General features: G+C 53.0%; 10 protein-coding genes across 10 annotated transcripts; 8 read left to right on the top strand and 2 right to left on the bottom strand.

The window, feature by feature from the left end:
- Nucleotides 1–309: 309 nt before the first annotated feature.
- Nucleotides 310–711, top strand: LMH87_006023 (uncharacterized protein; the record flags this gene model as incomplete). Its single annotated transcript, XM_056203846.1, has 2 exons — nt 310–420; nt 493–711. The coding sequence occupies 2 exons, from the start codon at nt 310–312 to the stop codon at nt 709–711; spliced, it is 330 nt and encodes a 109-aa protein (XP_056059261.1).
- A 344-nt stretch (nt 712–1,055) lies between these two features.
- LMH87_006022 (uncharacterized protein) lies at nt 1,056–2,315 on the bottom strand (the record flags this gene model as incomplete). Its single annotated transcript, XM_056203845.1, has 4 exons — nt 1,056–1,829; nt 1,891–2,024; nt 2,131–2,191; nt 2,259–2,315. 4 exons carry the CDS (start codon nt 2,313–2,315, stop codon nt 1,056–1,058), a joined length of 1,026 nt encoding a protein of 341 aa, XP_056059260.1.
- A 2,333-nt stretch (nt 2,316–4,648) lies between these two features.
- Nucleotides 4,649–5,478, top strand: LMH87_006021 (uncharacterized protein; the record flags this gene model as incomplete). Its single annotated transcript, XM_056203843.1, has 2 exons — nt 4,649–4,721; nt 4,820–5,478. The coding sequence occupies 2 exons, from the start codon at nt 4,649–4,651 to the stop codon at nt 5,476–5,478; spliced, it is 732 nt and encodes a 243-aa protein (XP_056059259.1).
- A 438-nt stretch (nt 5,479–5,916) lies between these two features.
- On the top strand, nt 5,917–7,881 carry LMH87_006020 (uncharacterized protein; the record flags this gene model as incomplete). The annotated part of the gene is made up of 3 exons (XM_056203842.1): nt 5,917–7,140; nt 7,764–7,775; nt 7,855–7,881. 3 exons carry the CDS (start codon nt 5,917–5,919, stop codon nt 7,879–7,881), a joined length of 1,263 nt encoding a protein of 420 aa, XP_056059258.1.
- Nucleotides 7,882–11,826: 3,945 nt separating this feature from the next.
- On the top strand, nt 11,827–15,361 carry LMH87_006019 (uncharacterized protein; the record flags this gene model as incomplete). The annotated part of the gene is made up of 3 exons (XM_056203841.1): nt 11,827–12,480; nt 12,530–13,757; nt 14,025–15,361. The coding sequence occupies 3 exons, from the start codon at nt 11,827–11,829 to the stop codon at nt 15,359–15,361; spliced, it is 3,219 nt and encodes a 1,072-aa protein (XP_056059257.1).
- An 830-nt stretch (nt 15,362–16,191) lies between these two features.
- On the top strand, nt 16,192–17,005 carry LMH87_006018 (uncharacterized protein; the record flags this gene model as incomplete). Its single annotated transcript, XM_056203840.1, has 4 exons — nt 16,192–16,212; nt 16,298–16,383; nt 16,439–16,597; nt 16,657–17,005. The coding sequence occupies 4 exons, from the start codon at nt 16,192–16,194 to the stop codon at nt 17,003–17,005; spliced, it is 615 nt and encodes a 204-aa protein (XP_056059256.1).
- A 210-nt stretch (nt 17,006–17,215) lies between these two features.
- LMH87_006017 (uncharacterized protein) lies at nt 17,216–18,198 on the bottom strand (the record flags this gene model as incomplete). The annotated part of the gene is made up of 2 exons (XM_056203839.1): nt 17,216–18,006; nt 18,090–18,198. The coding sequence occupies 2 exons, from the start codon at nt 18,196–18,198 to the stop codon at nt 17,216–17,218; spliced, it is 900 nt and encodes a 299-aa protein (XP_056059255.1).
- A 1,107-nt stretch (nt 18,199–19,305) lies between these two features.
- Nucleotides 19,306–19,767, top strand: LMH87_006016 (uncharacterized protein; the record flags this gene model as incomplete). The annotated part of the gene is made up of 2 exons (XM_056203838.1): nt 19,306–19,443; nt 19,528–19,767. The coding sequence occupies 2 exons, from the start codon at nt 19,306–19,308 to the stop codon at nt 19,765–19,767; spliced, it is 378 nt and encodes a 125-aa protein (XP_056059254.1).
- Nucleotides 19,768–20,654: 887 nt separating this feature from the next.
- On the top strand, nt 20,655–22,375 carry LMH87_006015 (uncharacterized protein; the record flags this gene model as incomplete). Its single annotated transcript, XM_056203837.1, has 4 exons — nt 20,655–20,759; nt 20,816–21,322; nt 21,400–21,441; nt 21,536–22,375. 4 exons carry the CDS (start codon nt 20,655–20,657, stop codon nt 22,373–22,375), a joined length of 1,494 nt encoding a protein of 497 aa, XP_056059253.1.
- A 666-nt stretch (nt 22,376–23,041) lies between these two features.
- On the top strand, nt 23,042–23,888 carry LMH87_006014 (uncharacterized protein; the record flags this gene model as incomplete). The annotated part of the gene is made up of 3 exons (XM_056203836.1): nt 23,042–23,172; nt 23,232–23,377; nt 23,452–23,888. 3 exons carry the CDS (start codon nt 23,042–23,044, stop codon nt 23,886–23,888), a joined length of 714 nt encoding a protein of 237 aa, XP_056059252.1.
- Between the last annotated feature and the right edge of the window lie 1,192 nt (nt 23,889–25,080).

Below are 25,080 nucleotides of genomic sequence, written 5' to 3'. Positions count from 1 at the left end.
CCTTTACGAGGGTCATTCGATTGTCGAAAGCCCCGTCTGCAATTTGATGATTTGACGAAGCAGAAGCGTCGCTCGCCCACGACGTCGCGCGTTGCAAGTGTGAACAAATTCACGGTTGATGACGCATCTGCTGGCGGCACCAAGCTTACAGTGGAGCTCAGCGATGCAGCCCACCTGGTAAGTGCAGCATTCTCGAAATCCGCCATCGGCTGTTTTCCAACCCGATCGCCGCCCATTCCTTTCCCGCTATTGGCATTGCTACGGCTGCGCCGGTTCACATGGTGCGACTAGAGCCTAGATAGCAAAGACATGGACAAGGACGCGGCGCACGAGTACCTGTCGTCGCTGCTGAACCAGAACCTGCGCGTCGTAACGACAGACGGCCGCCTTTTCTGGGGCCAATTCAAATGCACCGATGCTGTTTGTAGCCCCGATGCGCCTCCTTTTGCACTCTTCGCTGTGCTTTTGCTAACTGCTTCCTTGCGCCTTTAGGAACGCAATATTGTGTTGGCGCACACGTACGAGTACCGTTCTCCGTCCGAGGAGCAGCGGGCGCAGGCCCTGACACAGGCTGCGGGCAGCAATGTGAAACTAGACATGACATCACGATACTTGGGTCTTGTTGTCGTTCCTGGTCATCGCATTACAAAGATGGAGGTTGAGCGGTTCGCGAGTCAAATGAGACAATGGGACAGTCAAGCTGTTGCGTAGAGCCAACGACACATGTCACAAGACGTCCGGACATGTTACGACTTTTTTATCATCTTATGATTTCTTCGTGTTTTAGACATGTATTAAGCAATAAGAGTACATCCAATAAAAAAAGAACTACTATACTAGCATATTGAAGCGTCAAATCTAGGCCTGCTGCCTTTTCGGGGTATGCCTTCCACCTCCTCTCCGTAGATGCATCCATTAGCTACCATTACTGCCATTACAGGACAGCGAGCCTGCAATTCCCCAAAGCATCGCTAAGCCTTTTCCGTCATATTACCCACTATATTTGTATTTCATTTTCCCTTTCATGTTCTATATCGGTCATTATAGCAGCCAATTTAGGCAGCGACAGCCTCCTGGGTGCGGCCGCGGTGCTCGCCGTTCAGGCCAGCATCGGAGTCGAGGTCCTCCTCTTCCTCTTCCTCGGACTCCTCGCGCCAAGAACCGTTGTCGAGGGGAGCATCCTGCTTGGACAAGTCGTGTCCCTCACCGCGGTTGCGGATGTTGTTGCGGCGACGCTGGGACAGACCACGGGAGCGGGTGGAGAGCTTGGAAGAGACGGCAGCATTGGAGCTGACCCAGCTGGTGAGAGCGTCCTCGCAGTCCTGAATAATGGCCTTGCTGGCCTCGTAGCCATCGTAGGCGGCGCGGGTCTCACCAGGGGTGACAGGGGAGTCGTCAATGAGTTCAAGGAGGTGCTTGCCGTAGCCGGCAATGATGGCGACCTTCTCGCAGTGCTCGCGGAGGGCGTCGAACTGGTAGGTGTAGGCAGCCTTGACCTTTTCGCGGGTAATGTTGGAGAGCTGAGCCTCGGCAACGAGGGACTCGGCCTCGGCACGGACAAGCTCCTGCTCGAGGACAACAATCTTGGGGGAGTTGGGCTCCTTGTACTTGAGCTGAGCAATCTGGTCGGTGATCTTCTGCTTGCGGTCACGGCTGGGCTGCACAGAGGCCTCGATGTTGCGGATGCTCTTCATGGTGATGCGGTACTGGTCATAGCGGTCGACGTACTGATCCTCGAGCTCGCCAATCTCGTACAGCAGGACACCGAGCTTGTCGGTGACGTCGGAAACATCCTCGTCGGCACCCTCGCCCCAGACGGAGAGTTGTTGCTGGAAGCTTGTTAGAATTGAATGGTCGAGGGCTAGGGAGTGGGTGTGGGTATCAACTTACGGCGACATCCATGCGCTCCTTGGCGACAGTCTCGAGACTGCGCATGACGTTCTTCTCCATCTTGACGAGCTGAGAAAGCTTCTTGGCCAGGTCGGGGCCGAAAGCGCCACCGGCATTGCGGCGGAGGGCATGGCCTAGGAAACGCGCTGTTAGTCGGACATTGCTCCATGGAGAGGTGGTGCAGTAATTGAGCTCGGTCGCATCGAGAATGGCGCCACTCCTGCTGTTTAGACAACTTACCGAAGCTACCCTTGCCGAAAAGACGTCCCGACTTGGTGGACGAAGGAGGGGGAGGGGGGGTCTGCGAGAAGCGGCAATTAGCTTGCTGGAGCCAACAGAAGAGCGAGTTGGTTAGTGCGAGAGCATACCTGGAGCTGCGAAGCAGTGGGAGCGCGCGACTGGCGCATAGAGTATGTGCGATGCATGTTGAAGGCGTGTGTGTGGTGAGTGTTTAGATTGGGTATGTGTGAAGTTGCTGCAAACAAGAGAGCTGCAAATTGCGATGAAGATCGATTGACGTGCAAATCACAAAGGTATCAGCAGGGAAAGAATATCGGAAACAGCTCGCAGGGACGGATGGGGCGGTGCGGGTGGTTTTAATAAGAGGAGTGGGCGATGAGCTTGCACTTGGTTGCTTGCAGGGAAGAGGAGCATGTCTGTCTGGCCCATGGTTTCTACGGCTACGTCATCCTTTTCTGGGGTGGGTCGCCGGCCCAACCCTGCTTTCGTGGTGCGAATTAGCATTTTAGGGCGGGCTTTACAGGTACTGCGACACCTGGAGCACCGCTAGCTCTGCTCCGCTAGGTAGGCAGCTCCGGGCGCGCCAATGCAAGGCCCAGCCACGCCAGTGCCAATGGTTCCAGCGCACACCTCCTCCACCAGCCGGCCTGCCCGCTCTCCTAAATCCCAACCCATTCAGCTTCCTCTGCTTCTCCTCCACCGCATCGCTGGTGCGACACACAGCTCACGTTCACGTACCCTCCTCTCACTAAAACCTTACCTGACCCCAGTGGCTAATCCGGCGCCTACCTGCATTGGAGACTGCGCAGGGGGCACGCCTATTTCTGCCGATTGAGCCTGGGCAGACTCCGTCTTCGATCCAATAGCCCTGCCAATATTGAGCCCTTGATATGCAGAAAAGGGTCCTGTTTGCATACTTGGCATTGCACGCCAGAGAGCGTCACCATTCCTCAAGCCCATCAAGCCATTTGCACATCCGCAGTCGTCCATCTCCTTAATAACTGGCCAATACATCCTGTACAACCCTCGCTACGGAAATTTTCATCGCGGCTGGTCGACTGGTCGTCGTCGTCCGTCCGTGGGGCACACTCCATTCCGAATGCGGCTGGGTTGGCTCCGGCAGCTCCAAGCTTCGAAGCCTTCGCTACGTTAGTTTCAGACTAGGCCCGAGAATGACGAAACTTGAACCACGGCCAATTTCACAATCATCTCCCACGCCTTGGCCGCTTTCCCCTGCTCGCCGGGATGGACAGGGGTGCATCTGCCATGGCGACCGAAATCAGGTTTTTGGCTACTGTCTGGGCTGGTTGCGCAGGCGACGGCTTGTTCGGCTGCTCCAGGGCCCGGGCTGCCAACGCCATTTGTGTTTTTAGACATGCTGTTTGCTGCACTGCCACCCTGGTACCTGGGGATCGCATACCATCGCTGCCATCTCCAGAGGTAAATAGATTGCGCGAGGCTTTGCGATTGACACGGCGCCACAAGTCCCACCACGTCTACTCGCATGGCTTGAGAGCTCGAGCTCCCGTCTACTAATCTCTCTCTCTTTGTCCGCGTGTTGAGCCAGCGCCCGCGGCACGAGACCTACTCAACTGCACCCTCACATTCGCTCAATCGACTTGTAAAAATTAAAAATAAAAGATGTGGACTCTTTCAATATCAATCGCTGGCCAGCAATGTCGACTTAAAAAGTCAAAGTAAAAAACAGACAAAAAGAAAATAGTACATCAAAGTTGGATCTCCGATGCGGGGAATCGAACCCCGGCCACTGCGGCACTCAAGACTTGAAAGACAATGAAAGCGCAGGATCCTAAAACCACTAGACGACATCGGATGCACTAGTGTTGGATTGCTTCTTTGTGTGGTTATTTTATTATCTATTGTACAGGACTGAGAACAGTTTTCCCCTACTAGGTGCATCGACACAGACATTTGGTCCGAGAGCCACAACGCAAGAGAGATCCGAGGTGAGCCTAGGGCGACAGCCGCTCTAGAAATGGCGCAGAGCGAGACACGTCAGGAAAGTACGACGGCCAGCGCTACGTGTCCGAAGTCGCCCAGCGGTCACAGCATTGTTGCGTCGGTTCGGGCTTGACATGGTGGTGACCTTCAATTAAGCAGTAAGATATGTTGCGAGGATGAAGAAAACTTTCAATGCCGTTAAGCTCCGTGGTAGGCCTTGTCGGGGCTGTCCCACGGATGTGTGTGTGGTCCAGACTCCATGGCATGATTGCGACTGTCGGAACGTGTCCGCTCTATCGTGAGCGCCACTCAACAAAAAACAAAAAAGTCAGCAAGTAGCGCTCCTGCCCTCACCGGACCTATTAGATTACAACGCGACTTTGAGATTGTTCAACTACTTCCACGTACTTTCTGTCGAATAATTGTTGCTAAAAGTACGTGTGGCCCTGCCTTGCCGTCCCTTCCTCCAATACACACTGCTAGTTTCGCAGGTTCGTTTGAAGGTGGCCAGCTCATACAACTCAACTCCAACACTTCTCGCGGTCGAAGCTCCAGCATGTCCGCAAAGAAGAACCGCATTACTCCGTTTATTGCGGGAGAGGCTGCGCCTGGTCCCTCGCACACTAACAGTAAGCGGACGCACCACCAATACATCATGTCCATGTTCCATGCCCGTGTCCGTGTCTGTGTTTGGGGCTGTATAAGCGAGGCTAATGCCAGATCATAGGGCCAGCCTTGTCCCAAATCAGCAGCAATGTCCAGTCTATGGGTGCGTCCCTTAAACGCACCAATGTTGGCTATCTAGGACTGCAACCTAAGCAGCAGTGCCTCGACGATGGTGTGCCGGCGGCCCGCACCCAAGGCGCTGCACAGCCGGTCACATCCTTGGACCAGACATATCAGTATGTGTTTCTGGCTCCTGTTGGTGTGCCAAGTGTGTCCCCAAATGCACTTACGGCGCCCATTGGTGTGCCCGCCTCTCCGTTCGAAGCGCCCACGGCTGCAGTGAGTCTGCAGGGTGCAGACACTGGTGCGACTCGCCTGGACAGTGGGCTTGAGGCCACCATCGATGTCTCAGACACCATCTATCATGAGGACATTGTTGTGGCCTCTTGTGTCGAGGACGATGGTCTCACCCACAGAGACAACACTGTGAGGGAACCTTTCTGTGACCCTACTGGTATTATACGCATCGGCCCACAACCTGTGGCCGCTCACACCCACGATATTCGCTCTGCGCCCTGGGAGTACGCCAAGAGCAGCCTCGAGAGAAGTGTCAACAAGAATGGCCAGCGAACAGACGCTAAGATTTCCGGTGTCACACCTGAATCTGTCAGGGCTCAATGTGAGGCGCTCACCCACAGCTTAGCTGCCACTTTGGTCTAGAATACCACAACTGGCCGCGTGTCCCGCCCATGTGATTACACTGGCAAGAGCTTGGCGTGGACCTCTGGGCCCGAATCAGTCTCACTTGAGGCTATATACCCTTTCTCTTCGCCCACGCAGGACACTGTCAAGTACCACTCAAACCCAAACACAGCATTGGTGTCCACAGCACTCAACATGGTCAAAGGGACCTATGCTATTGCTGTGCTTCCATTGTTAGGTATCCTCGCACGTGTCCCAGATACAGCAGATCGCGCTGTGGCCAAGTCGAACATAGCATGGGCCACTAATGCGTTGCAGAATGTGTCCAGCACACATTTCACATTTGGCACGATAATAGAGCACAAAACGAAGCGATTTGGACTGTGGGACACACTTCCTGAGTGTGGGAAGAGGGATCTATTGGAGGCGCACCGAACTCTCAAGTTATCGGCCCAAATGAGTTGGGAGCTAGACACACAAGACATCAACGAGCTCTTCCGTGTCATTGGGCGCTCACAGCGACGCTCGCCTGGTTCAGGTCCCAGGGTTGCTGCGAAGTGGGAACGCCAGTACGGTACCATCGTCCGCCTTGCTGCAGCCCATGTTGTGTCTCGCGAGGAGTTTGAGTGTCTACTCACTATTGCGTCTCCACACACCAACGGGCGCGTGTTCTACCCATTTCATGTAACCACACGGGCACAAGCCGAAGCCATGCTGTGGGATTGGTACCATAATGAGCTTGTGGCTCACAGGATGCTGAAGACTATGCGTGTGTCCTGCAACAGGCACGCAGAAGGCCAAGGTCTTGGTGAGGCAGACATGACTCCCGAGATCCTGGTCTTTTGGATGGTGGCCCATTTCTGTCGGGTCATTGTGGGCATCAAAGCGAGTCACCCCGAGTGGACACAGGACAATATCCTTTGGTTCCATGGCGACAGGCAGCATCGTCCCATCGTGCCGTGGGTTCAAAATATTCTGTGTGCGTCACTGTGCAAGGGTCCAGATCACGGTATTGCGATGAAGTTCGGCATTACCGAGGGCGTCCCGCCCACAGAGTTCGACCCAGTCACACACATCAACATGGGTTTGTGCACTGTTACGATTGACACGATTGCCACCAATGTGGCTATGTGGAATTATGAAGCAAAAAGCTGGCCTAGTGTCCTTGAGTACGTTGCGTCTGTGCCTGTGCACCATCCACTCTGGCGTATAGATGAAGCGGCTGGCCTCGGGATATGGCGCGGTGCTACTTACGCTGGTGTGACTCCCATCATGCCAGCCGCCGAGTTTGACATGGGGCCACTGGTGCCCATTGGTGCATGGTTCGCGGACGCACCGCTTCGCCCTCAATGCCACCTATGTGGTACCAACTTCACAAGCATCGGTGTCCTGGTGCAGCACTGTCACGCTAGACATCCCATCGGCGACACACCGGCGCACAACGTCCGTCAGAATACCGCTGGCCAAGACGCAATGGAGGCGGAGTATTGGGTAAATACTCTCCAGTGTCTCGAGTCTGGGTGCGACAACACCAAGGTGTATGCAACAAAATATGACCTCGCTGAGCACAAACGCCTCCACGCTGGTGGCGAGCTCCCTTGCAAGTGGCCTGAGTGTGGCCAGATCTTTTCCCACCATGAGCTTTTGTCAAAGCACATGAGAATCCATGAGGAGACACATGTGCGCCAGTGTCCCGAGTGCGCAGCAGAGCTCAAGGGCGCCGCATCTTTCAACAGACACATGAGAGGTCATTTTCCTGACATGAGATTTGCGTGTAGATGGCCAGGCTGCACCCGTGTCGAGACAGACAACACCCGTTTGGCAGAGCATTATCGGAGCCACACAGGCGAGAAGCCTTTTGTGTGTGATGTGTGCGGTGAGAGATTCGCCAGACAAGACGGACGCAGGGCACATAAGAAGCAGAAACACCAGGGTGCAATGTTCTACTGTGCATATCCAGATTGCCCCTACAAGAGCGATCAAGCAGGCAATGTCCGGAGACACCAGAAAAGCCGGCACAAGCACTGGACGCCTCCTGCCGATTCCAGCGCTTCCTTATCGAGTGACCAGGGCCACCCACACCAGTTGATGTGTCCCAGGCCGTACACTGGCCATACTGTTTGACATCCGCTCACTGTGTTTAAATATCATTTGGCTTTCGCTAACTGTACCTGCCCGGGTCTCCCTTGTGAGACCCGTACGCTAGCTAGACCCAGAGAATACATCATCATGCACTTCTGTCACAGCCACCCACAGGACACACGCTAATCGATTACTGCCCACTACTCGCTAACGCCACAAAGAAGTGTACTACTGTAATGCGTCTTCTCTGGTTGTGTCTCTACTACTTTTATACCATATATAACTAATATTGAATTATTGTGATCACTATAGGATGTGTGTCTCCGTGCGCGTGTGTGAGTTAGCTCGCCGGTTTTATATGCTTGTGACTGCGAGACAAGGGAACTCGGTCCTCATTTTCTACGAGTGCTTGTGTGGGATTATCTAATGTGTCTGTGTGTGCGCATGGCATTTGGCACCTGGCAGCTGCCAGCGTCTGGAGACCGGCGTTTTCGCTGACGACATCGGACGCACTAGTATTTAGATTGCTAATTGGGCTGATTATTTTATATTATATAGCTTGAACGTTGTAGAAATCCTCGTCCCGCGCTTATCTGCAGAGACATTCACAATTCCAATCCATCCAGGCACTTCTCAGTAAACGCAGGAGGATAATATTCTACGCTAGTCGCGGTCGGTTAAGCCCGAGACGAGGAGCGCAGCTTCTAAAAGCCTAGCTATCCAAAAATTTCCTGCCAAAGGCTGGTTGGGCGTCTTCTGTCTGGCAAGAAATTCACCAGTCGACATGTGGTGGTCAGTGTTGACGTTCTGGGACCTGACTACGTCATAGAAGTTTTTGGTCGTGTCTCGTCGACTATTGGCCGGTAATTCCAGTCCTCCGCGGTCTGCTAGCGCAACTTTCCGCATGTCTTCTTTAAGTTACGGTCAGGTCGGTGAATAGAGTTATTCACCGCACAGATGGACCAAGCCGCTCTCTAAAGTAATACGGATTGACAATGTTCAAACCCTGCGGCTCTCCGGGTAAAACATTCGCCTTTTTGTATAGTTCTTGCCCTCCGCGGACTACTCAGTGTCGAATCAGGCAAACCTCATTAGTCCTGATGTTTTTCTCTGCCACCAACGTAAGAACACCAGCAGCATCGTTCGTCGATACTGGCACTTGGCATAGAGTAGCCACCACGGCTGAGGATGCGACCAAGGGCAGAGCAGACGGACACGCATCTTGACCCGGTCGTGGTGAGACGAGGAGTAAGAGTTGCCAAGATCAATCTTTGGCGATTTTTAGGCTCATGTAAAGCATGTGCTTCTAGCGACGGACGATCCGAACAGCCAGCGACTTGTTTGGGTAAGGTAACTCTCACGTGAGTAGACCCAAAGGCCAATTCAGGCGTGCGCCATCCATAGCTAGATTGAGAAAATCAAGAAAGAACCTACGGCCACAAAATTCCCTACGATAATTATCGTTACTCCTTCTAGCTGTTAGACTGTCCATTTGTTACCCGTACTGCCTAGTAGTTACATTAGAGAAGATTACTTTTAGTGAAATAACTACTTAGCTGCACTGCTTTTTAAGGAGACTAATTGCTATAAACTAAGTAGTATTATAGATTAGGCTTAGTAGTTTAACTGGTTCTAGATCTCAAACCACTATATCTAAAATAAATCCTATAAGCTCATGCTATTTTATCAGTTCACGCAGCAAACATCCGAGTTTGTGTAAGGATCAAAGTTGCTCGAGCGTCCGCGACAGACACTAACCGGCGGACTTTTGAACCAGCAGTTGCCATTCGATTGTCGGTAAGAAACAGACTGGCAACCCGGTGTGCTCTGGCACAGATGAATACAGTCCGTTGCGGTGGCCACATGCTTTGCCTTTCCCAGATAAAACTTGGACAAGCGCCGGAGCGGGAAGCACGGTGAGATCCCGACTTGAACGAAACATTGCTTTGAAGCGTCCGTGCAGCAAGCTTCGCCGCTGGGTGTGCACTTACCGCCGCAAGATTTGCTTTTCTTTGGCACACTTGCCGTTGCATGGCGCGTCTTCGATGATGCACTTCCTGCGTTGCAGCAAATCCCCGAGCAAACCAGCGCAGTGCACAGCCGAGAAAGATGTTGTATACAATATTTCGGTCTATTCAGACCACTGGCTACAGCGCTACGACGACAAGGTCTATGGTCGATGGTGAAAGGCTTGTTGGGGAGTCTTGGTGTCAGCTGTCGAGTGTGACGAAAATTTCCGTTCTCGTCCGCACAAAGTAAGCTCTACGAGACTTCGGCTAATATATCAGGTACGACTGGAAAACTGGAACCGCCTAAAATCGAAACAATGTTTCATCCATATAACGGCTTGCTGTGTCGCCGAGAAATGGCACGCTTTGTGTTGGTGGCTTGTAAATACGTAAGTAAGTACAAATTCCGCTGGGTACATGCCTCAGCCCACTACCCACGGGATGCCCATTGAAGTTGTTGGTTACCCCGGACTAAAGATGAAAGTTTGTGTGCGAGATTGCCGTTACTAAAATAAAGGCATTATTGATACCCACACTAGTATTGTGGGAACCATGTCTGAACAAGAAAAAATATTGAATTTCGTAGTACAGGCTGCCTGGGTTGATCCTACGAGGGTCACATCTCGAGTGGGTGGAAGTCGCTGCGCATGCCGCACCCAGCCGATTGCGAGGCCACCTCGATACCTTTCATCCAGCGGCTAATTAAGACGGATTGTGCGCGCCCATGTGTCGAGCCGCGGAATATAGGTTGGCAAATCAGGTCGGCTGTGTGGGGGTCAAAGGTGACGGCATGACTGACACTCTTATTCGCGAAAGCCTGGCGTAGCTCATTCGCAAAGAGACGACTCCAAGACCGAACGAGACACAGCTGGGTATGAATTGACAAGTTTCACACCCTCTTGCCCCATTAATGGTCAAGTCGCTACCAGTATGTCTGTCCCTCTGGTGACGGCACCAGCCGATGTAAGTACCCGGCCCCAGCCTGACCTTATATCTCATACAAATCCCGTGCCGAGTGCGTGGCATTAGAGGTGTCAGAGTGGGCCCCTGGCTTTGCATTTTTCTGGTTGGCTTTTCTATATCGTGGTTATTAACTATAACAGCAAGGCGGCGTCGCCAGCTCTTAAATACTGTCCTTCGTAGTACATGTTACAGAAATCACTGCTTACGACGGTGCGTTCAACGCAAGGATGTGAGCAATATATGAAGAAGATTAAAACAAATCAGATGCAAAATTGTGAGATATGATGACCACCGAAAAATAAATAAACCACCATTTCGACGCTTGCCGAGTGGCACTCTCCAGCCTTCATCAGCACCGGATTCTTGGTGCGCTGTGGTTATTGCCAATACATGACTTCAGTCCCCCGTCAATTTGCAAGATCGTCATTAGTCATCCTTTGAAAAGACAAGATAACAGGGTTTCTCCTCCCTCCCATCAACTCCCCTTCACTCTTTTTCCTCCCGACTGGAGGCGCTTCAGATCTCGGTTCTCTCGGTCCCAGGGTGCTTCTTCGGTCGCCTTTGAGCAGGTACTATTGAAACAGGAATACGTCGGATGAGTGCAGCAGATGTTCCCTATTGGATAGTCCATCTGTGGGCGCTCCGCGAAAACCTTGACGCATTGTGGCGTGCTATTATAGAGGCTGGAAAAAGCCTTGATGTGGCGGCGTTATAACTAACAGATTACTGGTAGCAATGTACATCATATTTGCGATGATTCTGTTATTGTAATTCTCTTAATAGAATTGACTGAAATTGATGACAGAAGCGATAGAGGGTGATGGGAGCGCGCCGTGGTCCGGGTTCAACACTGATATTGTCCAGAATGTACGCAACGGATCCCGAAGCTTCGCCCTCTCCTTCATAAAGCTGCGATGTAGGCCGTCTAGAAGCCGCAAGGATATATGAGAGCCCAAGCTCTAGATGATAAATCCCTTGCAATTTTGCTTGCGATTGCTGAGAAATTAAAGATGCCCAGAACACGTAGGGTAGCTGAGTGGGGTGCAACTCACCAAGTGGGCTTGGTGACAACTGTTGCCTCGAAATTACTGGACACGCGCGACAGGCTGAGTCGGCGCGCCTGCCACTTCACCCAACAGAAACAACCTTCCTCCACTACATCGCACAAAATCGTTTTCCCGCCCTGGGAAGCACGACTCTCACGAATCGCAGCGCTCGCACCAAAAGGGCAGCACTTTAAGTGCCATGCGCCCGTTAATGGCCTGCGGAAGGGGATGCTCTTTGTGGAACGAACAGGACCGACGTTCGCGCAATGTCGAGGCGTGACCACGACGCCGTTTCGCGACCGTCGTATCCTGACGGCTTTCGCCTACGATCTCCTGCTCAGCCGCCAGAATATGTGCCCCCCCTCTTGAACCCACCTACTGCATACACCTATCCGCTGGCCGCAATTCCTGCTCCTTCATCCATACTTTCGGGCAATGGACCGCCATCCTATCTCGCCAGCGCCGGCAGCAAAACACTTACTCCAAGATCCAGCACGCCGGCCAGCTCGACTTTCTCAGTCGGCGATACACTGCAGAGCGTAAGGGACATCAGTCCGCCGCCCCTCAGAAGATCCCTGACACGGACCGAATCGCAAATACCCGCTGCAAGCAAACCTCGGCATTCCGCCGGAGCACAGCCTCACGAATCCCCAATGCAGACGACACAGCTCGCCACGCCACCGTCGAGATCATACCGTGCTAGCGCCGTGCAAAGACAATGGAACAAGGCAGACTTGACAAAGGCGCTGCTGGACCTATTGAAAAGCGTGCGACAAGACCACTCGCGACTGGTTACGCAGGCAATCGAGGCCACCACGGCTACAGAATGGCGTGTTCATCATGGAGCGGATCTTTTTGAAGGAATGGGTAATGGCGCTGTTCCGTATAGGAAAGGAGAGACTATGCGAATTAAGTTTAAGGTATGGCAGACCCACGGCCACGAAAATCTTTACTAACATCAAGGAACAGCAACACTTGAAAACCCGTAAGGATGCGCGCGAGGAACACCACGACATAATGGCGATCAAGACCCCGAAAGACAGAGTCCCCCGATATCGGTTTCATCATGTCGACATAAAAAAGAACGTCCTCACGCCAAACACTATGCTGACTTTCGTGCCGCATTTGCGCGATCTCGACAGTAGCGAGGAACCGAAGTATAACTTGTGGCTGAAGGAACTTGAGGAAATTGATACTAAATCCGGGTTCAAGCCGATGAACCGGGAGGAAAAAGTCATTCTTACTATACAAACCGAGCGTGCGGCAACTGTATCTCTGTATCTGGATACCTGGTTAGAGAAGCTTGGCATAGCGAACTGTACAAAGTCTGCACTGGTTGCTTATATGGCTAGCCAAGAGTCCGATGATTCGATCACGCCGCAGAAAAAGACGGACATTATTCGATCGAGCCGCGAGACGACTGATGGCGACCCGACTAGCCAGGATTCGAGAAAAGCTGCCGCGTTATTCACAAGTGCATTCAAACAGGCTTTTGATAATGATGACTTGCCACTCGCGAGCAAAATCGAGCTGCGAAGAATTCTACTCCTCGAAGAGTTTGTTGACGGCGTTTTGGATCCCAAGCCGGTCGCAAAAGATGCAGCTCCCGTGTCGCAACCAGACATGGATGAAACCACCGAAGCGCACCTGGCCTCCTATAGCATCCTAGGCTGCCTCATTTGCTACAGCCATTCTTGCGACCACGGCGAGTACGACAATAAGAACCTCAAGCGGACATTTTCCTTGGCGGCAGTGATGCCGCTAGCTGAGCTTTTGAAACAACGACGACAGCGGCTGACAACGGAGAGTGCGGACGCAATGAAAGATATAGTACCGTGTCGAAGGGCATGCTATCTATCATTGACGCCAGTGGGCCAAATGCGAGACGCAAAGCCGTGGCTGGAGCAGGAAGTCGTGCTTTTAAAATCGATCTTCTCGATGCTCGGCCAAAGCCATCTGCAGCGGGATCCAATCTGCTTTGCAGCAGAGATTCTGGATCGCGATTGCAGTGCCGTCTTTGACAAGTTTAAGTCTCTAGCTGTCAAAGTGCCAGAAGCCATCCCCCCAGAAGTAGTGCGAGTTAAAGCACTGGCCTGGTATGACAATCGCCGAAAGATTCTCATTGGTGACTGGCAAGACCACACAATTACACACGAGCACCAACGCCGCGAAATTATTGAGCCATGCTCGCACGAAGGTGCGTGTACACCGCAGAACTGCTCCTGCGCCAAGGTGGGCGTACTATGTGAAAAGTGGTGCAGATGTACTGCAGATACGTGCTCATACAAATTTACTGGTTGTCCATGTCACGCTACAGGCAAGAGCTGCCAGGCAAAGCAGAAAGAAAAACCATGCATCTGCGTTCAACTCAATCGCGAATGCGATCCAGCGCTATGTGGAAGTTGCGGTGTCCTGGAGAGAGCGGATCCGTACAACGCTGAAGCATACACTTTGCATGAAACAGGCTGTCAAAATTGTGAACTCCAGCGCGGATGCAGCAAAAAGCTCTTGCTGGGACAGAGCCAACTGGATGGAGTTGGATATGGACTGTTTACTGCTGAGGATATTGCGCAGGACGATTTCGTGATCGAATATGTTGGCGAGCTTATTACGCACGATGAAGGCGTGCGAAGAGAAGCTCGTCGCGGCGATGTGTTTGACGAAGATTCCAACATCTCTTATGTTTTCACGCTGCTTGAGGATGAAGGCATCTGGGTCGATGCTGCGACGTATGGAAACCTTAGTCGCTACATTAATCATGCGTCCGAACACGATCACACCGGCTCGAATATCACGCCACGGATCCTCTACGTCAATGGCGAATATCGAATCAAGTTTACGGCCCTGCGAGACATTCGAGCCGGAGAAGAGCTGTTCTTCAACTACGGCGAAAACTTTCCGAATCTCACAAAGAAGCTTCTCGACACTAAGACGGGAGAGAAGCCGGTAAGCCCGCAGAAACCAGGGCGACCACCGCAGTCGACTGCTGGCAAGGGTGTTGCACGAAAGGCGCCGAAGCCGGAACAGAAGAAGACGGAGCGCAAGAAGCCCGGAGCGAGGCGTAGAAGGCGACGAACAGTTGTTAACGACGACGACGAAGACGACATACAAGCATCATATATTTCGCCCATGAATCGACCCGTGAAACGCAAACGAGGAGTAGCAAGAGTCGATTCAGACGAGGATAGCTACCACACTCGCGGAAATGCGACGCGGAACCATTGGCAAGAATCAGCGGCAGAGGATGACGACGGCCCAGGCGAGGAAACCACACCCAATGGTGGTGCTGGAAGTAGGCGCAGCATGCGCACTAGAGCATCCGAGACGCCGACAAAAGCCGGCAAAGCAAAGATGACAGGCAGACGCGGTGGTGCACGCCCGGGAAGTGGACGGCCTAGGAAACACCCACGACCCATGCTACAACCAGCAGTACCCGGGACGACGGAGACGGTACGGCGGTTGCGTGAATTGCCCAGCAAGTCCACATGGCGCCAAAGCTTAAGCGAATCCCCACGGGTTACGCGCCAGCGGCGCGCCGAACAAGACGAATCTGATGAAATAGGAGACAGCCAGGAGTGGTCTACGGCAGGCGAGGAAGATGGGCCTAGAGTCTACGGAGAGAAATCCGAAGACGGGCAAGAATTAGAAGACGAAGAGGGCGAAGGGGAAGGCGGCGAGGTTGTGGGGGAGCAGCAGGAGGACGATGAAGAGGACGACCAAGACGTGGTCATCCGAAAACGCATGGACCGAGCGACGAGAAACAGGCGACCGCCGGCTAAATTCCGTGGAGAAGATTTGTGATATCAATAGCGCAGGAGCATTGCAGTCATGAAAAAGTGCGAGACATATGTTATTTACTGAAATTGGGTTTTGCGTGGGGAGCTGCTTGTACACTGTGTGAGGGAGACGAATTCCGCTCGCGGCGGCTGGGTATTGGAGGCACGGTGGTATGTATAATGAGGAATATGGATATAATTACTATTTTAGCATATTATGCGTTTTTGGCCGACAGGATTGACGTCGAGAAGGACTCTTTTTCTTGCTGTCAAATTCTACGATCTCGGCACGCTTTGAAGTGCATGATAAATGCCATGTGCTTCGAATGTTGTTGCGTCGCCCCACGCAACCTCGTACCTTGGCCTCCTGAGTACCTAGGCTGCTTGTACGGGGCTACCTACCTACTACGTACACCCACTGTAGGTACCTAGACCCATAGGCAGCTGAGGGAGCTTCAGCCACACGGGGGAAACGGCCCACCGGCAGAACGCTGAAAACGATGACGTAGGGCGGTCGTCAGTGTGAGCGCGTCCCTGGCACAAAGCCAGCTTGCGCAGAGCTTCTAGGCCCGATCCAGCGGGGGAGCTCTACAGCCAGTCGCTCCGTTGCACTGCCCTCGGCTGCAGAAAAACTGACCACCTTTCCCATCTCTTCCCTCTTTTCCATTCCCTCTTTTTGATCACCCAAACTCGACCAAAGAGATCGCATCGCAACAAAGCACTCTTGCTTCTTCGCTCTTCATCTGTGGCTTCCAATCCCACGCACTCGCTTCCCTCTCGGCGCCCCCCTCGCCATCTCCACGCTTCGAAACCCCGCAAGCTGTCCTGTGCATCCCAGCACAACCTCCAGTCACCATGACGCTCTACTACACCCTTGTGCGTTTGTTGCTGCCCACGCGGCTGGAGCTGGCCGCGATGGCAATTGAGAAGAATGGTTAATGTACTGACTGCCAGTCGCTAGGTGTTTGCACTTCTCATGTTTGAGATGCTGCTCTTCATGTTCCTGATTGTTCCTCTACCTCACAACATCCGCCGCAACATCCTCACGTATGAACCTCTCGAAAATGCAGACTTATCAGAGATAGGCACTAACAACGTCCAGCTTCGTCTCCGAGAACAAGACAATTGCCCAGATTCAGCACTGGCTCAAGATTACCTTCATCTTCATCCTCGTCCTCTTTGTCGATTCTGTCAACCGCGTCTACCGCGTTCAGATGGAGCTCGCCGACAGCATGGAGCAGGCTGCCAAAGGTGGCGGCACGTATGTAGCTCCCCATCAACAAAGGTTGCATTCAACGCTGACCTGATTTCTCCCCACAGCGTCGTCCTCGGCCACGAGCGCACCGAAGTCCAGGCCCGCAAGTTTTACGCCCAGCGCAACATGTACCTCTGCGGCTTCACCCTGTTCCTTTCCCTGATCCTCAACCGCACCTATGTCATGATCAAGGACATCATCCGCCTCGAGGAGCGCATTCGCGTCTACGACGGCGACAAGAACGCCACCATCAAGCCCTCGGACGAGGTCGCCGCCCTTAAGAAGCAGCTCGCCCAGAAGGACCTGGACCTCCAGACCCTCAAGAAGCAGAGCGAGGGTCTGCACAAGAGCTACAATGATCTCGGTGACCAGTACGAGGCCACCCAGGCCAAGGAGGGCAAGAAGGACAAATAATCCAGTCTTGCTCACGTAAAGGCCACACGAGTATTACCTGGCAAACGCGCCCTCGAGTACCCACGAAAAACGAACGGAAAAAAGGAAACCGGACAAGATGGCGTTGATGCAACGGTGGAAGAATGCTGTCGCATGGTACGCCTTGAGAAGCACTGTGCTTGCAAGATACAGCAATTGATAGTTTTACACTAGCCTCGTGAATTGTATGATTTACTGTTTGACGCGTTTCGACCGTCTCGTGCCCGGTGCCGGCTCGTCTTCTTGGACGGCGGTACTCTTTCTCTTTGCCGACGCCTCTTTTGCAGTCTTGGTATCTTTGGCCGACTTGCCTTTGTTCTTGGACTCTTTGCCAGGCTCCTCTGTCACCTTTGCAGACTTTGCGCTCTTTGCATTTTTTGCAGTCTTTGCAGTCTTTGCAGCCTTGGGCGCAGCCTCGCCCTTGTCATCCGCCCCAGCATCATCAGCTCTGTCACGCTTAAACAGCACATAGGCCACCTTTTCCACATCCGTCGCGCTCACGCCCAGCCTCTTGACCAGCTCCCCCGCCCTCCCGCGCAGCATCTCGTACTCTTTATTATTATAATTGATGCTGCCCACCTTGCCGCCACCGCACAGCCAGTAAAACGCCTCATCCGAGAAGAAGATGACGCGCTCCGGATCGTGCACGCTCAGCAGCAGCGACGCCGTGGCGGGGCCGATGCCGCGGAGCTTCGTGAGCTCCTTGAGGGCGGCGGCGACGCTGCTGGCGTCCGATGGCCCGGCCGCGCGACGGTACGCTTGGATGGCGGCGGCAATTGTCTTGCGCGCGAGGGGCGCATTGTTGGACGAGGCGAGGCCCATGAGCATCGGGCGGAACTTGCCGTGGCGGAGCTTCCACTCCACGAGGAGCCGGACGTCGTCGAGCGTCATCTCCTTGGGAGTGGTCGAGGTGCCAAATTCGGCGACGGCGGTGCCGTAGCGGTACTCGTCGAGCTGCTGGAGGGTTTTCTGGCCGGACTTGGCTGGGGGGTTCTAGTCAGTACGGGCGAGGGTGGGAATAGAGACAGGTTGGGAGGTTGGGAGCATGAGAAGAGGAAAAGCATACAGCCTTTTAATTTGGAGATTGTGTCGACGAGGGATGGGTACTCATTGAGCAGCGAGGTGAACTCGGCGTGAGTTATCTCGTCGGGCGACGGGACACTGGTAGACGCCATTGTATCGGCGCCGGCTTCTCTTCAGCCCAAAGCGATGTAAGAATATGCTATTTGATGAGGCTGCTTGTTGGAAAATGTTTATACATGAAACCAGAGGCGCGGCTTGACGGTTTTGCGGGAAGACCCTGCGTTGAGATGTACTATAGTAGGTAGTGGATAGCTGCGGCGCGTGAAAGCGTGTTCGCCGCAATGGAGATCAGTGGGGGAAAGCCACTGGCGGCCGCCGATCCAACGGCTTCGCGATGAAGCTTCCAGCCCTCCAGCCAGGCTATGTGGAACTCAACATCGTATTAGTAATGTCCGTTTTTTTTTCTTTCTCAAGTATATTATCAATTTCTTTTCGGTCGTCGCCCGTCAAAAGCGAATGTGCAACGAGGCAAGTAAGAATGGTCTTTGTGGCTATCGTCGTAACTGGCGACATCTGGCGCTATCCATGGCAATTTCAGCGGAGAAATGGTTGGCATGAAAATCATCTTAATTCCATGCTTTTGAAGCGCTGCTGCATCAAGCCGCTTGCAACGGCCGAGGCATAGCGTAGATGCCATGAACCGGGAAAATTGAAATGAGTCAACCCCGCTGTTGCAGCCTTGTCTAAGCCGAGACGAGGATGCAAGGCTCCTTGTACTTGCCTTCTTTTTCTTCGTCAACATTCTTGATTTTCTAGTATAGATTATCACGGCGACAACGTCTCTGCACGCCTCCAGGGTGATGGGTCGCATTTTCCTCTGGGTAGATTTGGGGACGAAAAGAACATGAGAGGCACGCTGCTGTACTTGGCTTCGAGGGCTGGGGGCCACACCGACGGTGCTACGATACTGGTCGAGGGTGGCATACTTGCCAAGGTACCTTCTGTTCTGTAGTGTAGCTAGTTTATTGCTAGCTAATGACACACTAATCGCCGCCAATGGAGATGTGACTGCGAATTAAGCGTGGGCCAGCCATAGGGCTGCCTGCAAGGCTCCAGGATCGGGCTGAAGGGAATAGGCAACTAACTGCCTTCCCCACGTTCCCCGCCCCTTTGTCTCTCGTTCCTTTGTGTGCTTTTAGTAATCACTGCTCAACTTCGTACTTGCATACAAAGAATAATATTTCAAATCAATTTTAAAAATGGCCAGCGAGCGCGAGGAAGCCTACGCCGAATGGGCTCAACACATGGAAAATGTGCAAAGAGCGCATCCAGAAACTGATGCCAAGTTGAGCACAGAGTGGTGGAAGCCCGCTGTTGACTTTCCCCTCGACATCAAGGTTAGTAGGCGTGAACACTGTTCGTGCCTTTCCGACGAACCGCTTACCCTTCCAGCACGCTGACAATCTCTTTCTCAAATACAGCAACGGTTCGGGGTTGAAGTGTATACGAAGATGAATGTTTTGCTCCAAAAGATTTATACGGGGAATATGACGCCCGAGGACAGAGAGAAGACAATGCAAGAGGCTCGGGAATGCCTCAAAGATGACCCAGATTTGTTGAAGCGTTTTGATGACATCCTCGAGGCTGTTGGCCCCGGGTTTTGGGATGTGATGGAAATGATCAAGTCGAATTCCAATGCCAGCGCGTCTAGCGACCAGTAACCATGGGTGGCTGTGGTCGGATTTGGGCGTACTCGGTATAAGTTAGCTATAGTTAGAAAGTCACTGCCCGTCTCGACTCTTAATATCACGAAAAGCAAAGTTACTGACCCTACCGAGCACATAGAAGAGCCCAGGCCTAATTTTATCGTTGTTTCTGTCGTGCATACTTTTCTGTCTAACATCGGGCCTGGCAGGGTCAGTCGCGCCGTGCGGTCCTAACGGGGCGCCATGTGTCCAAGGTAGCCTTGTTAGCCCATGCTAGTGTAGTCGCCTGTGTAGGAAGCGCATTGCATCACGCCTACTTAGACATGCTGAGATGCTGCCCCCGTAGCTCAGCGGCGCCGTGTAGTCCTAACCTGGCCGAGTAAGATGATTGTTACTGAGGCGAGGCTGCAAAGCCGAGCTAACCAAGCGCCCGACCAGTCAAAGCCTAAGCTAGCCGCGTAGAATGGTTGCTAATGAGGCGAGGATACAGAATCCGGCTAATCGAGCACCGGATCAAGCCCTATCCGGCTCGCGTGACGCATGGCCGAAACGTGATAGCACCTACCGTCACTATCACAGCCACACTTCTTCGCAGATCACGTACATGGAGGGAGAAAATTACAGACAGTCGGCCACGTAATTTTGAAAATGTCCATTACTTCTTCCTCTATCATTGAATTTGACAGCTGCTGGTCTGACATTGGCTGCCCTAAATGTTAGGCCACAAATTGAGGTCGCATCGTTTTCTCACACTAGTTACCCGCCATCATTCGATCTGACTGGATCTTTGTCCACCATCCAACTGCACGTCGTCGGCGAGGCCATCAAATACCGTGCCATGGCGCCCGAGCGACCCCGACAAAGGAAACGCGTGCCACTACAATGGTTCTAGGACTCGAGACATGTCCTCTAACACCGCCAGGAATCCAAGTGACTCCTCCCGTCAGCGCAGGGCCCATCTAAAGTCTAGAAATGGCTGCATGAGATGCAAACGGCTGAGGAAAAAGGTCGGCAGTTTATTCCTAGCGATGCTCTGCCCCGTACTAATTTTGAATCTAAATAGTGCGATGAAAGACGGCCTGAATGCTCGCGCTGTCTGAAGCAGGGCGTCAATTGCGAGTATGCCACTATAGCGGATGGCGCCGATGAAGCACCCACCAGCAGCGTTTCTGAACGGCAGGCGGCTCGCAACTCGGACTCGGAAATGAGAGACTCAATCTCTGCTGAACCGAGCTCCACGCACACACCAGCAGACCCGCGCCATGATATGCGCGACCATGGCGCGGATGATTCAGCGATAATGCCCGCTGGTGGCAGGCGGCCCAGCGGCCCCGTCCCGAGTCTGCCCATGTTGAATGCCCGTGAGCTGGAGCTTTTCAGCCACTACATCACACACACCAGCCGTGTAATTCCATACGGCAAGGAAGACATGTTCCCGCTGCAGGTCGGCATGCCCAACCTGGCGTTTACAAACCCCGCTGTCATGAGCTCCATCCTTGCCTTGGCCGCATCTTGCAAGTGTCATGACATGATCGGGAGCTCTTCTACAACACCCGAAACACTCGAAGAAGTTTGTGGCTTGCTAAGATTGGCAGATCGTCATCACCACGCCTCGCTGGGTCAGCTGCAAAACGACCTCAAAGAGAGGCAGTTTCAGTCCGTTTTACCAAACGCTGCCTTGATGGTGCTGTATGCCCTCTCTTGCCACTATGTTCGAGTTCTACTGGCTAAAAGGGCGCGGCAGCTAGGGACCGTGGTTCCCAGCGATGTGCTGCCATTTCAGTCACAGTGGATCACGTCGATACGCGCGGCGCATGTAGCCTTTGTTGGGCTGCTGCAGCCCGGATTGCGGCCCAGTAGTGAAAATGCGTCGCCAAGTTTGAATCCGAGAGAGGAGGAGGCCGAGCTGCTGGCGTCGCCGCCTGGCCCACCAGAGGCTGATGGCACGTACGTTTTACAGGATGGCCCTGCAGAAGAGACACGGCGTCTGCTGCTGCCCATCATCTCCACCACATATGAAGCTGCGCTGGCAAAACTGAGGGCACGCAATGGGAGCCTCGATTTCCAAACGGATCCGCGCGATGCCAAGTTGGAAGCATGCGGCGCCGCCCTGAGGCTTCTGGAAGAACTCTTCCAAGCAATCATGGAAGATGGAGCGCCTCAGAGAGAACCTGCAAAGCCCCATGATTTCGGGGCGCTGGACAATGTTCCTCCATGGCTGGTCCAATATTTGGCTCGTGTGACGTCCGCTACGCCATCTAAACTATGGCGGCGAAGGATCATGGCATTCCTGAATCAAGTACCATATGAATTTCTCCATCTAGTCCAGCTGGCCCTCGACTGCATGCCGGTCGACGAAAGCCAAGTCCTCACGCGCAGCGCTGATGAGCCGCTGCCCTTGGAGGCCGCCCACAAGCCCGCCATGGACATCTTTGCGCACTGGCTGGTGCTGGTGATGCTCCTGGACGGCGTGTGGTGGATCGGGGACGTCGGGCACTGGGAGCTGGGCCGCATCATCCGATTCATAGCAGCGCAAGGCTTTGTGCTCGACTTGGTGGAGGGCGAGACGTGGTGGCCGGAAACCATGTATGCCATCAAATCCACCCTGGGCGGTGCAGTCTAGACGGAGGCATGTCAGCGACAAGGGGCATTTTCCCGAATTCTCAAATACACAGTCCCCAACAAATCGATCGTTGTGACAAAGATTGATGCGGAGATAAGAATTACAAATTAGAAGCCATCGAAAAGTTGTCGCGAAGACGAACGTGCGATACGCCCGGAATACGCCAGCGGGGCGGCAATACGACAGCGCTGACTGTGAATACGCCTGCCGCTCAGCACAGAGGGGGCGTATTGGATGGGCTGAGCGTCTGTCTGCACAGCCTTCCATTTTAGTTAGCCTTTCCGATAGAGATGGAGATGGTCTTTTTCTACAGAACTTTGCCCAGAAAGCCACCAGTAATGGCCCTGTGTGATCGCTATTTGGAATGTCTACACTTGACATTTCTCTCTCGGTGAAGAGTGAGAAAACCAATATGGATACTTTACTCCTCAGCCATAGCCCAACATGGCAGTGCTGCTGACCAGTCGTCAGCACGCAATTCATTGACAAAGAGAAGATCTTTGCAATTATTTGAAATACGCAAATCTTTCTCGAACATATAAGGATGTGGCAAGCTCGCCATTGCCGGAATCAATTGCAATCATCATCACCGCACAGCACTCCACAAACACTACAATACAAAAGCACATTTGCAGTATCACTTCTTACTTCAAACCAACCGCCACCATGATCTTCAATACCGCTTCCATCATTGCTGCCGCTCTGGCCATGTCTTCTACTGCCGTTTCTGCACCGACCAACCAGACGAACCCCAGCGCTGAACTTGACAAGACCACTCGCCTCCGCATGGCCAATAGGTGAGCTTCAAACACAGCTAAACACCAAGAACTAGAGAGCTGATTCGATTTTTGTGCAGCATGGCTGAGCGCTACGGCATACTGGCTGATGACAAGGACTTTGTCTACAACCTTGGCCAGAACGATTTTCAATCCATCGCGAACCGCCAGACGTTTCCTGCCATGGTCGGCACCGGTACCAGCATCGCGGCCGCCAGGTTTCCCGGTATGCCTCCCACAATAACATCTATTAAGATTCAAATCTGCAACCCGGTCTGACCTTGCCTCTTCTTTTGACAGGCTGCTCCATCAGCAAGCTGCACATCCACCCGCGCGCCGCCGAGATGCTCGTCCTGCTCTCCGGGCGCCTCGTCACCGAGACGATCCCGGAGCTCGGCGCCGTCGTCGACGTCAACGGGACGAAGCAGCAGCGCGTCATCCGCAACGAGCTGGCGCCCGACACGCTGACCGTCTTTGACCAGGGCGCGCTGCACACGCAGATCAACCCGGACTGCGACGACGCCACGGCGCTGACCGTCTTCTCCGCCGAGGACGGCGGCTTCGGCTTCGTCGCGGACCAGGCGTTTGCGCTGCCAGACGACGTGATTGCTACGCAGCTCGGCGATGCCATCTCCGGCGCGGACATTGATCGTATCCGCAAGGCGCTGCCTGTGGGTGTGGCGGCGCAGATTGATGCTTGCGTGAAGAAGTGCAAAATTCCCAAGCACAGCTTGTAAGTCTTACAGGAGGTCTGGTCGGATGGGTGTGAATGGGCCTGCCCGAAGTGATGGCATGTCGGGAGCGGCGCAGTGAGAATAGAGACAACAGTGCCAAGATGTCAAAGGCCGTGCACAAGGGACGTATTGAGACCATTTATTCGAATAGAAGCACATAGACAATTGTTACGCATTCACTACCAATAACATACTCTACGCTCGATGGCCGTTCAAAGACATTAGTCTCCTTTTTGTCCTTTGGACTCGGACCATTGTCATTTCATCATCGCCATCTTCTTCTCCATCATCGCCATCGACCGTGTATTGTTGATTTTCTAAACACATTCATGGGTGATTGAGACGCGATCGTGTCTCCCGACGATTCTTCCAATCAGTCTAGTTTCGCGTCTGTTACAACGCAAACAGCGTGCGGAGGCCGCAGCAATCTCGCAAAAGGTGCTTGGAAGACGGCAAGACGTCTAGTATCAGGCGATTGCATTCAATGTTCGCAAAAGGGCCACAGTCATGCGGATTTCGGTGGCGAAGGTGGACAGAACAGTCGAAAAAGGTATACTGCATGAGAGCGCATAAAACACCACCGTCTGTCTCATTCGCGAAGAACGCTATGAAATCAGCCGTATCTGAAGAATCAAAACTAGAACCAGGCCCTACAGCATACTGCCAGCCACCATCAGACTATTGAGTTAGCAAAATCCCCTATCTTGCACTGATGTTCAATGGGCAACGTTTATCAGTGCACATAAATGATCGACGGTGGCCTCAAGGTTTTCTGAGCTGTCGTTGAAGTTGCAACCGAGTGGGACATCACTGTAGCCAACTGTAAAATCTTGCGACAATTTTTCTTTACGTCTACTGGGAAACTGTACTTAACGCGGTCATAGCTATTATCGCGCTAGTTCTACATGACCATGCGTTTAGTGTCCCTTCCCTAACTCATGTACGGAGTATAGAGCCTACTCTTGGATGATGCTTAGAGCCCTGGAGCCTAACAGGTAGTGCCTCATAATGCCAAGCGCGATCTAAAAAAATGTAAACCGTGATAGTCGAATCTGTCCATACCCATTTAACGATTCAATGCGAGTATATGCACAGAATTTTTGAAAATTCTTTTCTACCTTTAACATCATATTACGTTGATTACCTGAAAATAGTCTCAACCACACCAACTCCACACAAACTATTGTGGCTTCAC

This window comes from Akanthomyces muscarius, chromosome 1 (genome assembly GCF_028009165.1).
Source record: "Akanthomyces muscarius strain Ve6 chromosome 1, whole genome shotgun sequence".
NCBI classification, from domain to species: domain Eukaryota; kingdom Fungi; phylum Ascomycota; class Sordariomycetes; order Hypocreales; family Cordycipitaceae; genus Akanthomyces; species Akanthomyces muscarius.
The sequence above is the reverse complement of the archived record's forward strand: the minus strand, read 5'-3'. Positions and strand labels throughout refer to the sequence as shown.